The 15,644-nt window shown below is 30.4% G+C and overlaps 2 protein-coding genes across 2 annotated transcripts; both read left to right on the top strand.

The window, feature by feature from the left end:
• The first annotated feature begins 5,835 nt into the window (after nucleotides 1-5,835).
• LOC148198651 (uncharacterized) lies at nucleotides 5,836-15,644 on the top strand. The gene is made up of 8 exons (XM_088091937.1): nucleotides 5,836-6,205; nucleotides 6,487-6,735; nucleotides 6,849-7,948; nucleotides 11,577-11,763; nucleotides 12,450-13,194; nucleotides 13,520-13,608; nucleotides 13,990-14,056; nucleotides 15,432-15,644. Exons 1-6 carry the CDS (start codon nucleotides 6,182-6,184, stop codon nucleotides 13,582-13,584), a joined length of 2,370 nt encoding a protein of 789 aa, XP_087948063.1. The 5' UTR covers nucleotides 5,836-6,181; the 3' UTR covers nucleotides 13,585-13,608; nucleotides 13,990-14,056; nucleotides 15,432-15,644.
• Nucleotides 8,099-11,058, top strand: LOC148198652 (uncharacterized). Its single transcript, XM_088114983.1, has 4 exons — nucleotides 8,099-10,468; nucleotides 10,537-10,612; nucleotides 10,704-10,799; nucleotides 10,883-11,058. Exons 1-2 carry the CDS (start codon nucleotides 8,851-8,853, stop codon nucleotides 10,554-10,556), a joined length of 1,638 nt encoding a protein of 545 aa, XP_087971109.1. The 5' UTR covers nucleotides 8,099-8,850; the 3' UTR covers nucleotides 10,557-10,612; nucleotides 10,704-10,799; nucleotides 10,883-11,058.

Below are 15,644 nucleotides of genomic sequence, written 5' to 3'. Positions count from 1 at the left end.
TGTATAGAATATTTACTTTATTATTTTTTACTTAGAACTTATTTTTCTTCAAAAGCAGCTCATCTAGTTGGTATAATATATCTTGTACACTAGTTCGTTGAGCTAAAAAATTAAGCCAATTATAAACTCTTAACATAATAGTTGTAACATCTCATTTTAATGGTATAAAATTACTAAAATATTACGTTACAGAACCACTTAGATTAAAACGAACTTACTAGAAGACAATAGATTTACCTCTATAGATCCATTCACCAACTCATTTGTTTCACCCTCCCCTCTCGCTGGAATAACTGAAAATATATTGTTTTCCTAAGCTCACACCATTAAGGTGATCATGCAAAAGAAAAAACATACACAAAGACAAACAATACAAAAGCAACGGTAAGCTACTGATACAAAACATTTTCGTAATACATCAAAAACATATTAAACATTTTACTTAATGATACATATCTCACACCAAATCAACCAAACACTTTATGCATGACAACCGTTTGACTTGACTATCTGGATTAGTATGAATATCGTGTTATGCCAGTTCGTGCACTTGTTGTGGTGGTTGGCCCACCTCAAGTTACCACACAAGATTAGTCTGTTATCATTCGCCTTAGGCCAAGGTAAAGCCCTTAAACTAGGACCTCTACTATTCTCACGACATGCCCCACCCCTCTCTACTTGAGAATGAGTGACCATTAGAATATTAGGATGAACTCCAAGACTGAACTTTCCATATTCATACTTACAATACTTGAAACCACCATTGAGAAGTTACTCCTTGGAACTCTCTTTACCAACCTTGAAAACCATTTGAAATCATACATATGTCCATACACTTTAACATTGAATACCAAGATATAACACCACTGATCATACATCAAAGTACCATAAACAATCCAACAATGCATCACGATTCAATTAAAACATAAGCATGAAAGTAAACAAGGTGATTCAAACTTTGAAACCATAGAGGTCCACAACCTAGTTGTGAACGTTTCTACAACTTGTGGATTTGTCTCGAGAGAAACAAATTGAAAACCAGCAAGTTTAACAACTAAATCGTGGCTTTTTCAACAACTTGTGGATTTACTTTAGGAAGTGTGAAATTGAAAATAGAGAAGAGAATTAGCAAGTTGTGGATTTTTCCATGAGTAGTGAAATTTTTCAGAGTAGTTACTAACCTCTCATAGATACACTTCAAATCTCAAATTGAATACTTTCCTCACACATTCTAATGTTCCTTAAGGCCTCCTATGCGTTGAGCAACATTGAAAAACACTTTCCTAACTCAAATTTTCTATCTCAAGCCAACTTAACTACTTTAAACCACTCAAACTTAATTTTATACCTTTCAACACAAATTTTCTACAGCTAACAGCTTGAATAAGTCTTAATAGCTTGAGCATGTCTTAATAGACTTAACAACGTCCCTACATCATGCAATTCAACACATACCAACTCCTTTAGAGATTCACTACTCAAAACCCCCTTAATTGTACCTAAAATCATGCAACACAACCTTACCAACTCTCTACTACATTACACACCAGGTTTACTGGTTTGACAACTCGCACAAGTCCTAAATGAATTCAAAACAGTCCCTAAACTTTTGTTTTACCCAACCGACCTTGTAGTAAAAAACTCACCTATCAAAACCCCAATTTCACTCCAAGACATTAGTAACTGAACTCAAATTCTTTCTCTCAACTCAACATCATAACTTAACCATCTAAAGATGTAAACCAGTCATAAAACACCCCCTAACACTTACCAAACTGTAGGTTCTGCTTTAAACTCAATACTCCAAGAAATTATATACCAATACTCCTCAATTTAGACCATTAATTGATATATTTTCCTCCCCTTTTTACCAATAACATCATCAACACAATTTTACAATTTAACCATTTTCATTTCAGCATACATACACTTGCATAACATTCATATATTCATACAATCTCAAGGCACATCATTAATCACACAAAATATTATTTTTATCAATTCAACACATACAAGCTATCTCATAATCGCATGCACACCAAAACAACATATTTAAGATCTTCCTAATACATATATGAAAACGAATTAACTTCCCTTACCTTATACTGACGGTACCAAGCTCTAAGAACACCCTGATTACTTCTCGCAAAAGAAATTTTTTACAAACACTTACGAATCACTAAATTGAAAAAGGAAAAAGTCCTTAGGACCTTAAAATTACCAAGAAGCTCAAAGAACATCACAAGACACACATGCAATGAAAACTTCCATGCATTGACGCGATTATAGAGTGGAAAGCAAAAAGGAACTGAAATTCACTTGCTCTATTGACGCGATTATTTCTCTAAGTACAGACTTCTAATTAATGATCCGAACGGTCAAAGTGCAGAAATAGGTCTTATGATTAATATATTAAAATTTTAGCTAAATCCAACAGTTAAAATAATTAAAAGAAAAGTTTTACCACAGTAATTCGAAAATAAGACAATTATAATCATGAAAACTAAATTTATACAAGTGAATAGATAACTACCATTACCAAAATTTTCACATGTTCACAACTCATATTCATAATCATAACATGTATAAAAATCATGTATAAGAAGTATTAGCTCCCCTACCTCTATTCTAGACGTAATCTCGTGCTTAGAAGTTCCCCGAAAACTTACAGAATTTTCCCTTTGCAACTAGAATTTCCTCCAACTCTCTTCTCTCAAAATTTTTCTAAATTTTTGGTGCAAGTTTTAGCCTTCCCCATGTTTGCTATTTATAGTCCAAAAATTTTGCTATTCATCATTTTTTTTAATATTATTTATTATTTTAATTTCACCACTTACATAATGGATTTACCACTTACATAATGGATTCACCACTTACATAATGGATTTATAATGGAGTCATAATGGATTCCTTAATTATGACTTCAATTATGAACTTTTTCTCCATTATCAATATTTTAAATTTTATTTTATTTTTTTTTCTATTTACAAAAAGGTAGAAAATAGTTTGAACCTAACACCAAAGTTTTCTACCAATTAAGCTACCAAAATTTCTTATTAAATTTCCACATTTTATAAACTTATTATAATTTCCATTCACAAAGAAATTTATTACTACTAGAAATAAAATGGTTACTATTAAGGTAATTATTTTTCAAGGGTCTTACATGTAACATCCCAAATTCTCACACTTGAAAATTCACAATTCCTATATATAAACATTACATTTACGGTAACATCCCGTAATCTCACCCTTTAAAATTTTCTAGCTGATATAAGTCTATACATGTTAAAAAAAAAAATCCTAATTATAACTTGAGTTCTTCTACTTCTCCCTTCCTTGGCACTGAGTGAGACGATATTCCTTCATCTGCTCCCGTATAACGAATTATACGATCATCGCACATACCCAAACACAAACAAGTAAGGTGAGCTAACATGCAACCAATCATTTATGAAACATGCATGCAAACCTCATATAATAATTATGTCAGACATACTCATACCATCATACAATAATCACATTATACATACTCATCCATTACTTTGATTCACATGTTCATAACTCATATTCATAATTACTGATACAGAATATAGAACATCAGGTAAGCTGTTTCATTTTTATTTTATATTATTATATAGAGATATTACTAAGCACAATATCATCATGCTTTAATCCCTCTGTTTCTTAAAATGACATTTTAAACGTCACCAACAAAACAGGGGTCTCTATAAGTTCTATTCTATACTTTCCATCTAGATGTCCTCAGGTTGGCTGCCTCTTATTAGTGTTCATTAAGTCACATGTTACAAATTAGAAACATAGATTCTGAATGGCAAATAATAAAAGTTCGTTGTTAAAAAGTGAGATTGTTACTTGTATACAGGGGAAAATATGAGCTATTAGAAGCAGGGTAAGAAATGCCAATTTTAGGAAAAAATCGTAATGAGTTGGCAGTCACGAAATTTAGATAAGAGCTTTTATTAAAGGATTCTCAAGTGTTTTTATTTTTTATAATATTTAATATGTTCCTATTTAATATTTATGTCATTAAAAAATAATTTGTTATATTTATTTTCAATATAATAAATATTTATATTTTAACTTGCAATAACGAATATAAAAAAAACTGCTTAATAATCCATGATTAATTATTCGTTAAAAAGTTCATTCTTTTAGCTCTTTGTATTTGATTTGATATTTATTTTTGTCTTTTTCTTTTCTTTGGCGGATTCTCCATATCTCCTTTCATTTAGATTTTTATTAATTATAATATTTCATAATTTTGCCCCGGAATAAAAATTCAAACTGACCGTACAAAGGTCTGTACTTGGGACATTTTTTACTAAGTTTTCATTCATTAATTATAATATTATGTAATTATACTAAGTTTACTAAGTTTTCATTAATTATAAAATACATCCTACAGAAAATCATATAAAAGTTTTGTTTTGAATAATTGAATGGATTAGATTAGAATAATAGAATATTGATGTCTCCGATTATAACTTATGCTGTAGCAACCTTTCAATTATATGATAGCGTGGTGAGGAAGCAAAGAATTACTACGTTAGCCAAAACAAAAGCAAAGAATTACTATGTTAGCCAAAACAAAAGCAAAGAATTACTACGTTAGTCAAAACAAAAGCAGAGAATTCGTACAAGTTGATGCTGAGGAAAGAATTTAGAAAACTTTCAGAATATATTTTGGAGGAAAACGAAACGAAAAGAACAGAACCTTTTCATATTCTAATTGGAGATTTATAAAACCTTCAATTTCTTCCACAATTCCAATATCAGCCCAATTCCAATTTCAGCATAATACAACCTAAACAGTCTCAAGCAGGTACTATTTAATATTATCAATCGGATGAGTTAGTTGAAATTTTATTTAGCTTCTTTATCTCACTGATCATATGCTGTTACACGTATTAGGATTATGATTTGTTTAGATTATTTAAAAGGATTTTAGAAGATAAAAAAAGTATTTTTTTTATAAGTTATATAAGAAATTTATGCATAAAAGTATTATTTCAGGTTGCTGACATTTTCCCTACTACCACATGCATCAACTTCTGCGATATCTGCGAGATGACTCGGTAGCCATGATAACTTTTAATTATTAAAAGAAAAATATTATTTGACATATTTAAATTTTTTACGTTCATTTAATACATATTTTAAAATATAAAAATTTTTACTTTTATAATTATTTTATTCTTTATACATAATGAATATAAAGGTGTGTTATGGTATTATTATTTTAAAAATTTAATGAATTACTTTACTTTTTCAAAAACAAATTTTTAAATACTTCATTGTTATAGTATATTAACCTCTCTCTCCCTTCTCACACACTCACTCTCTTTATGTATGTCTTTAAAATTTATTTGTATACTTCTTTTAGTCTATTCATTTGAAAAAAATAAAACACATAATCATTGACCTATAAATTATATATAAATTTTAGATGATATCATATTTTTGTCTATACTTTTTTAATCATGTTTATTATTTATACCTTATATTTTCCTATTATCAATTAAAAGTAAGAGTTAATATTAGAAAATATGTTTTCTTTTCTTTTGATGTGTTTTCATCTTTAATTTTATTATTATTAACTAGCGTAAACACATATATTATCATATCTGTATATGCATTTTTTGTAAATATCTATAAATTATTTAAATTTTAAAAGTAGATATAAATAAAATTATTTAAATTTTAAAAGGATAAAATTAGAAAAAAAAAGTATTATAAGTAATATTGTGTAAATTTTTGTTTGTTATGAATAATTATTTAAATTTAAGAAAATAGTTACTAAAATAATAAAACAGTATATAATTCTTTTATAATGAGAAATTATTTGAATTCAAAAATATAGTTATTAAAATAATAAAAGTGAAAAATATAGTTACAAAAATATTTATTATTTAAATTTGAAAGGTAATAATTTAGAGGATAAAATTGAAAAATAAAAATACCAAAAAGGTGTATATATAATTGTAGATAATTTTTTGTAATATTATTAAAGATAGGATATAACGAATTAACAAACTATCCCAATTTTATTTTTAAAATTAAAAAATTAAAAAAATATATAAACAAGTTAATACACAAACCAAAGAACTCGCTTCTAAAAGAAGTATTTCAGGAACAACAACGAAAGTTTGGGTTCAATATGCATGAAGCAGGACAAATAATGGTGAGAACTTGCAGTCTCTCTCTATATGTAGATATAATTTTCAATCAAATAATGAATTTAAAAGAAATAATAATATTTCAATTAAAAATTACTTATAAAAATGCATTTGGAAAAGAAGAAGTTCTCAACAATTTGTAATAAAATATCTACTAATTATCAATGTGTTTTTTATTTTTATTTGAGGTAATGCTTTTGAAATACTTATTATATATTTACATGTTTTTATTCCTTTTTTTTTGTTTTTTATTCTTTTTTTGTTTACATATACTTGGATGGTACAGACGTTACATAGAAAGCTTCTTTTTGCTAAAGAAGAGACGATTGTAATAGAATATCCAGAAGCAAACCAATTACACTTTGAAAGCTTACCGAGTTTAAGGAAATATTCTTCTGGAGATATCATTGACTGGCCATCATTAAAGAAAGTGACTGTGAACCATTGTCCCAACATAATAAAGTTTGGTTTGGGAAGAACAAAATCAGTAATCTTTGAAAACCAAGCGTCTCTGGCAGATATTTTTGAATCATGGGTTAGTTATTTCTGCAATTTCTCATAATAAATGAAAGATTTAAGTTTGATTACTCTTTTGTAAAATTATTTTAAATGCAAAATAGTAACAAGAGAAGAAATGATGTTTTACAGAATGATTGGTTTTCAAGGATTGTTGAATATGAGATTGGTGACACTGAGGAATTACACAAAAGAATACATAACCTTCGACCTTCACATTTCACTAACATTGTAGTGTTTCGAGCAAAAAACTGTGATGAAAACTTGACTGAATTTATAAATATTTTGATGAAGAGGTCAAAAAAGCTTCAAGTTATTGAAATTCAGTGTTGTAAAACATCACGATATCTATTTGAAATTTTGGATCCTACTGTTGTGGATAAAGAGTTTACGTGTTTGAGAGGAATAAAGGAATTAAAGGTAATCCAAGTATATGAGATGGTGTCATTATGCCATTCGTATGATGCAGAATATTTTGACTTGAAAAGTCTGCAAATTGTACACCTCAAAAGTTGTCCCTCTATAAAGGTTCTATTCTATCCATCATCCTTTTCCACAGGGCTTTCCGAACTAAAGGAATTAAAGTTAGAGGCATGTGAGGATTTAGAGCAAGTAGTACGTGACAACTTCAAATATTCTTTGTCCTTCCCAAGATTAAGTAAAGTGGAGCTAAAGTCTCTCTCAAAATTCAGAAGGTTTACCAAATTTGGGACAGATTTTTCAAGTTTGAAAACTTTGATAATAGAAGAATGTCCTTGTTTAGAAGAGTTTACAGTAAACCAAGCAATTTTAGTAGATTTCTTAGATCCAACGAATAACACTCTACGTGAGTTTGATGAATTGAGATTAGATGGTTGTAACTTGTTGCTCTATGTAGCCTCCTTTGAGACACCGCCCGAGAAGATGAAATTGAAGAAAGTCTTTGTGAGTAATTGCTATGCATTGAAAATGGTAATACTGGTGAAGGAAATACCTAACTCTATAGAGCTCCTCCACGAATTAGATGAATTGATTTTGATTAATCTTCCTAATTTAACTCACATCATCGACAAAGAATGTGTTAGGTTATATCAAAATCTACGTACCCTACAAGTAGAAAGATGTGGGTTTCTTCATTGGTTGCCAATTCCTCTAACTTTAACAAATATGAAAATTTTGGATTGTGATTCCTTGCATAAGACCGTGGTCATCAGAAAAGAAAAGGAAGAAAAAGAAAAAGTCATTTTTTCTCAATTCACTAGTAAAAAATCGGGTTTTTACAGCGCACATTATGCCACGGTTCAACGAAAACCCCAGAGAACCGCGGCATATACCCCCTGTAACTTCTGAAATTCTCTGAAAGGCAGTTGGGGAGACAGTTGTGCTGAACACGTTTCAGGGGTATATGCCGCGGTTCCCCAGGGAACCGCGGCATATTTGCCTATATGAAATTAATTTAATATTTATTTGAAATATTTCGAGGTATATGCCGCGGTTGCCCGCTGAACCGCGGCATATAGTTTGAAAATAATTTCAAAAATGCCATTTCTGATAATTTTTTAAATTAGTATATGCCGCGGTTGGGGGTTAAACCGCGGCATATAACCCTTTTATACCGCGGTTAAGTAGTGAACCGCGGTAGATTCCCCTGTTCAGAGTTAAAAAACAAAACTTGGAACAGTGCATCGTCTTCCTCGCGCGTTCTCGTTTCTTCTTCCTCCGAACCACCCTTCATCTCAGATTTTGCATTTTGAACCGTTTAAACTCAAAATTGTTCGGTCATTATTCGTTTTTGACGATAAAAACGAGTTTTAGCCGATCAAAATCGTGATTTCCTTGCGTTTTTCACCCTCTCCGCCGCCGCCGCCGTTGTGTTGCGTTTTTCACCCTCTCCGCCGCCGTTCCTCTTCCAGGTATTTATGTCCATTTGCATTTTTAACGTGATTTTTTCATTAATTTTTGCATAATGCTATAGTTTTGGTAATGTATGAAGTTTCTATAGTTTTGGTAATGTATTATGGTATAATTTTTGCTTTAATTTTGATAGTGCATGAAATTGTTATAGTTTATTAATTGTTTGATTGTATGATTGAATTGATTGTATGTTGAATATATTGTATAATTGTATGATTGTAATTTTGTAGAATATTTACGTATGGATCGAAATTGGATTAATTTACCACGCATTAGTGTTGAGTACGAGAGAGGGGTAGAGGAATTTATACAATTTGCGCAACGTAATGAGGGGAGAACTGATAATGAAGTGAAATTTAGATGTCCTTGTGTGAACTGTTTGAATGGGAGAAAGTTGAACGCAACTCAAATTAGAGAACATCTTATATGTGATGGTTTTCTAAGATGCTATACAACATGGATCTGGCACGGCGAAGAAATGGATTTTCCCACTGACTCTCAAAGTGTAAATGTTACTGATTCCACCATGGAAGAAGATCGACCGGATGAAGACAAATTGGAGGACATGATCCGCGATGTTGGAGCAGAAAATTTTGCCAAAGCTCATGTGTATGAGACGATGTCGACTGATGCAGAAACACCTTTGTATGTCGGTTCAACTAAGTTCACACGTTTGTCAGCGGTGTTAAGGCTCATGAATTTGAAGGCGAGCAATGGATGGACTGATAAGAGTTTTACAGAACTGTTGACGTTGTTGAATGAAATGTTGCCAGATGGAAATACACTGCCCACTCGTAATTATGATGCAAAGAAAATTCTTTGTCCAATGGGTATGGAGTATAAAAGGATACATGCTTGTCCTAATGACTGCATTTTGTATAGGAAAGAGTTTGAATTTTTGACAAAGTGTCCAAAATGTGGCTTATCACGATACAAGTCAAAAAACAATACTGAAGATAATGGTCAGATAGAAAAAAATGGATCTGCTTTGAAAGTAGTTTGGTACCTTCCAATAGTGCCCAGACTGAAGCGTTTGTTTGCGAATCCCAAAGATGCTAAAAACCTTAGATGGCATGCAGATGAGAGAAAAATTGACGGGCTGCTTCGTCATCCAGCTGATTCAAAGCAATGGAAAAATATTGATCGACAATTCCCCGAATTTGGTAAAGAGTGTAGAAATCTTAGGCTTGGTTTAGCCACTGATGGAATGAACCCATTTGGTAATCTGAGTACCAATCACAGTTGTTGGCCAGTTATATTGATAATTTACAACTTATCTCCTGCATTGTGCATGAAGAGGAAGTACATGATGTTGTCTATGATGATATCTGGTCCAAAGCAGCCTGGAAATGACATAGATGTTTATCTAAGCCCACTAGTTGAAGACTTGAAGGTTTTGTGGGTTGACGGGGTTGAAATATTTGATGCATTCGCTTCAGAGACTTTTATGATGCGTGCAATGTTATTTTGCACCATTAATGACTTTCCTGCTTATGGTAATTTGTCAGGATACAGTGTCAAGGGTCATAAAGCGTGTCCTATATGTGAAGAAAACACTGCAGCTCATCAATTGAAACATGGAAGAAAGACGGTGTATCTGCGTCATCGGAGATTTCTAAAACGTAATCATCCATATCGAAGGTTAAAAAAAGCATTCAATGGAGATCAAGAGAGGGACGAAGCACCAAATCCACTTATTGGCCTTGAAGTTCTTCAAAAAGTTAATAAAATACATCATGTATTTGGGAAAACATCGAAGAAGTCATCTGTAACGACCCCTTGGAAGAAGACAACTATGCTTTGTGGTTCTGCTCATTGCACAGGCCTCCTCCCACACAACTCAGACAAGCAATTGATTGGTAAGAACCTCAATGTTTGGACTTTCTTTGTTATATAACTGAATGCTAAAACATTTTTTTATATACAGTTCTATTCCAGCAAGTATGATGATGGACGGGAGATCAATTGCTAAGAGTAGAAAGATTGCTTGGATTTCTCTCAAGGTTTGACATATGCTAAAGTCATACTTTGTTATAATTGTTTTATAACAAATGTTATTCACTAACTATTATCAACTGTGATGATATATTGTAGTGTAACAGACAAAATGGGTCATATGAGTGTGGATACTATGTAATGTATTGGATGACCCATATTGTTCGTTCTCACATCACAAGAAGCTGGGAAACGGTAATATTTAACTTTAACAAATTTTGATTTTTTAACAAATGTTGAATTCATATACACTAATTAAAATGAATTGTCTTTTGCAGAGATTCAAGACTACTACACCAGTTCCTGAGAAGTCCCTACTATTCATTAGGAACGCTGCTGCGAAGTATATAGTTAGATTATACAATAGCTCTTAGATTTAGATTTAAACAATGCATTTGATTAGCTTTTGATTTCTTAGACTCTCTACTTTATTTGATGTTGAAATACATTTGAACATGTGTTTGTTATGTTGAAATTGCATTTCTGTAAATGTTTTTATATGCAGGTCTGTTTTTGTGGTAGTGGATATCACAAAAACAGACCTGCAATTTTAAAAAACTGCAGGGGAATATGCCGCGGTTCTAACCACAACCGCGGCATATTCCCCCTATATGCCGCGGTTCTAACCACAACCGCGGCATATAGTGCTTCGTTTTTTTTTTAAAAACGAGACATATGGCCGCGGTTTTGACACTAACCGCGGCATATTTGTCGGCCTATATGCCGCGGTTCAACCGCGAACCGCGGCATATAGTGCATTTTTTAATTATTTTTTTTGAATTTTTTTTTAAAAAAAATGACTTTAGGCAGCGGTTCCCTAGACAACCGCGGCATATTGCGCAGACTATATACCGCGGTTATGACCGCGGCATAAAGTGTCTGACTTACTACCGCGGCTGAATATGCCGCGGTTCAAGAACCGCGACGTATAGTGAAAATCAACCGCGGTAAAAGCCCCTCGCTGCACTAGTGATTAAAGGAGGTTATTCTTCAAAATCTAAGAAATTTATATACTGCATTTCCTTTTGGGTCAGAATTTCCATCCTTGGAAATACTGAAAATAACAAATTGTCCTTCTCTAATGACATTTGTTGAAGAACGCAATGATTTGAAAGAGCATAAAGAACAAGCTATTTCAACATGTTTCTTTCCAAATTCGGTACGTTTCAATTTTAAATTACATATGTATAATATTTATTATCATGGTTGCATGCAAATTAAAATTTTCTAGTTTTTATATTTCTACTCATGTTTATTATTATTATTATTATTATTATTATTATATATAAATCAGGATAAATAGTTAGCTTAATAAAATAAATATTGTTATATTTTATTTTTAGTACAACAAAATAAAATAATAGAATTTTTTAATTTTGTTAGTTTTGTATGGTCTTTGATATTAACAGATGAGGTGCAGATATTTGATATTTATTAATTGTCATGTGTTTTTATCAGGAAACATTAACATTGACATATATGAAATAAAAACTGTGAATTTAAAATACCTTTGCGTAGAGTTGAGATAATAGCAAGATTAATTGTATTAAGGTTAATTATTTTTATATATTTACTAAATTATTAATTTTTTGGATAAACAAAACTAACAAAATAATTTTTTTAAAAAAAGATTTTTATTTATTTTTTACTAAAAATGAGATGTGATAATATTTTTTTATACTAAACTCATTATTTATCCTATAATTTATTTACTTTTTGTATTGAAAATGGAATGAAAGTACAAAATGTATTAACTTGTAGGTAGTCATGGTTTTTAGTTTTGTTTTACTTTGATTTTATGTTTCCTATTTTTGAAATTTAAAACTATTATTTATTTTTTTACAGTTGTCATTGGAAAAGTTGAAGGTGCTTTATATAATAGATCAACATATTAAAGATCTTTGGCACTATAGTTTGTCTTCTGAATCATTTTGTCAGATAGAAAATTTGACTTTAAGCAACAATAATAAATTGTTAAGTGTCATCTCTTCTAGACTGATCACAAGATTCAACAACATGAAAGATTTGACTTTAGACAAATGTGAATCATTGATTACAATATTCATTCTTGAAGATGATCATCCTATGCAAGAAATGTTTCCTAATCTGAGGAAAATATCATTGAGTAACCTAAATAATTTGAAATTTATATGGAACAAAGAACCTAATGTTCCATTCTTCTCAAATTTGGTGTCACTTTTCATTGTCCATTGTGATAGCATTGAAAGTTTATTTTCACTTTCTTGCTCCAAATATCTTAAGAAACTCAAATTACTGAGGCTGTATAGTTGTAAAGAACTAAAGCAAGTGATCTCGAGTGATGAAGATGAAAATGTATCTACCATTTTTCCCCAAATGAAATGTCTAGTATTGAAGAATCTTCCAAAGTTGGCGAATTTCGGTCATTATCATGGAACTCTTGATTGGCCTAGTTTACAAACTTTAAGGGTTAGCAATGTTCCAAGTATGAAAATATTTTCAAGAGGCAACATCAACACACCACTGTTGAGATCAATAGATATAACATTTATTAAGAAGCTTTGGTTTGAAAATCTAAACGAGACTATATCATTTATTTACAAGAATCCAGGTATGCAATTTTAAATTCATAAAAATTAAATAATTATAATAGAATAATATACAACATGTTTATATATACATACATATATATATATATATATATATATATATATATATATATATATTCTTTATTTTGGAAAAGATGTTTCTTAAAAAACATTTATTTTCATATTTTAGATTATTTCTCTTCGTTACATTACATATCAAATTCTTTGCTTATGTTTATTTGTTTTGTATTCCTAAAATTTTCCTTTCTTTTTAAAATTAGCTTCTGGGAGGTCTTGTTCCAAAATTTTCTCATACATTACTGTATTTATTTGCATGTGTTGATTAAGAATTAATTAAAGTGACTCAAATAAAAAAAGAGGAACAACTTCTACAACAAGACAACAATGGATAAAAGAATGAACATTAATCTCTTGAGGTAATGCCCACTCTTATCAGTTATATAGTTATAAAGATCATGCTTTTAAAATAAGTTATGTTATATATTCAACATTCATATCAAATGATAAAGAAACATAATTTAATTTGTGATTTTTATGATTTTTAATGTATTCTTTGTAATATAGAAAGAGTTTTCTTTTATATATATATATATATATATAAAAGAATCTATAAAATGATGTTTTATAATTGATAGTATATTTAAAATAGTGAGACTTAATTATTTTAATAATAAAAGGCTTAAGTATAAGAAAACAAGTTTTATTATTTTAAAACACGTCATATATTTAGAAATCACATTTTTAGAGTTCTTTATTTTCTCTTTAAGTTTTCTCACTCTTGGGTTATCTTTTTGAAGAATCGAGACATAGGATTACTCTTTGTGGCGACCTCTTCAAGATTAAGCGATGAATTTATCAATTTAAGTAAGTTAGTTTTTTGCCTCTTTTCTAAGTTCAATCAGTTCTTCTTTTGCATATGGGTCTATCTAGTCTACATGTATTTTTAGAGTCATTTCTCTATTGATCAATTGTTCTAATGGCATACCATGATCAATTTGAACTGTTTAAGTTGTTACAAAGCTTAAGTAAGCTAATTACAACTATTATAAATCCTAAACTAGTTCAAATTGACTGAATGTGTAATTGCATATGTGATTGCATGAGAAATTGTTAATTTTAATGAACATGTGCAGTTGAACTAGAGAATACAGAATCTGAAGTTTACATATTTTAGGTTATATGACCAATTTTAGGAATTTGATGAATAGTATAATGAATGTGATGGCTTGAACTGGCTTTCACGGAAAGACATCAAATTTGTATGTTTGTACTATGATTGAAGTATTAGATTGAAACTTGATAGGTCTAAATTTGCATAATTGCAAAATTTCATTTTTTGCAATTATACAAATTCATTGCGTTAACGGTTGCGTCGCTAGGTGACACCAAAGTTAGAGAGCCTACTGACTTTGTGGTCGCTAGACAATAATCTTTTCACTGAGCAACTCTAAAGTTATCATTGAACGCTTTTGGACTTCATTAGGTGAATTTTGGCATATAAATTTCTGGGAGCTTCAATGGTGCTCTCATTAGGCGCGTACTAAGCTTGTCGAGAGATTTATTAAGAGAATTATCCTAGTGTTACTATCGTTGGACAAGTTTTCCAGTCGCTAATCGAGTGGATGATCTTGCTGAGCAAGACTAAAAGAGTGATTCAATTAATGCCATGATAAATTGTTTTAGTGGATTGCAGTCATATGAGAAGTATTGGCCGTATATATAAGTGTATGGATGATAATATGTATGGTTGGAATATGTTTAGATATGAACTATAAGTATGATAGGATTTTAAAGGGAAAATATTTATGAAGTATGTTTCTAGGAAGTGCATTATTAAAGTAGGGACTAAGAGAGAAAGTTATCCTAACACTCTACTAGTCATTTAAACTCATATAGATGAGAATGAACTAGGGGTTCAAAGAGGTTCTGGTGAAAAGTTCTTTTTGAAGTTTTAGTGACTTGTATAGAATTTATCTTGTGGGTTAATGTTATACATAACAAGTGTTAAACTTCCTTGTAGTCCAACATGAATGTGTTTTATTCGAATAATTGAGTCTAGAATAATATCTTTTGATGTAATTGGTGTTCTAAGATTGTGTTATTGACTTGGCTTATCAATCTTACTTGTTTAATGATTATATGATAAATTCTTTTGTGCATTAGTTTATCCATATTTTTGCTTATGTTTTTTTGTGTTGTTTCTCTTCTTTTTCAATCATCACCTTTATGGTGTGAGCAGATGAGGAATTAGGAATCAAACTACCTATGGAGGGAGACGATGGTGGAACTGTGTAGTTTAAGATTTCAGTTCTTCAATTTAGAACTGTTGAAAAACTCAATTTATGTTTTAATCATAGTTTCTTAACATTGTAGATAAATCCTAAATTCGTTTCCGATGTTTAAAATAATTGTAAATAGTATTATGGGTTTTCTGAATTATATTCCTTTGCTT

Source organism: Vigna umbellata, chromosome 5 (assembly GCF_029865625.1).
Source record: "Vigna umbellata cultivar VRB3 chromosome 5, Vumbellata_1.0, whole genome shotgun sequence".
Classification (NCBI taxonomy): domain Eukaryota; kingdom Viridiplantae; phylum Streptophyta; class Magnoliopsida; order Fabales; family Fabaceae; genus Vigna; species Vigna umbellata.
This window is presented reverse-complemented; position numbering and strand designations above follow the sequence as displayed.

Bases quoted from the DNA above. Each gene is read 5' to 3' on its own strand.
- LOC148198652 (XM_088114983.1), top strand. From the start codon at position 8,851: ATGGATCGAAATTGGATTAATTTACCACGCATTAGTGTTGAGTACGAG. The intron at 10,469-10,536 runs GTAAGAACCTCA...TTTTATATACAG, and splicing joins CTCAGACAAGCAATTGATTG to TTCTATTCCAGCAAGTATGA.
- LOC148198651 (XM_088091937.1), top strand. From the start codon at position 6,182: ATGCATGAAGCAGGACAAATAATG. The intron at 6,736-6,848 runs GTTAGTTATTTC...GATGTTTTACAG, and splicing joins CAGATATTTTTGAATCATGG to AATGATTGGTTTTCAAGGAT. The intron at 7,949-11,576 runs ATTCACTAGTAA...GCTGCACTAGTG, and splicing joins GAAAAAGTCATTTTTTCTCA to ATTAAAGGAGGTTATTCTTC.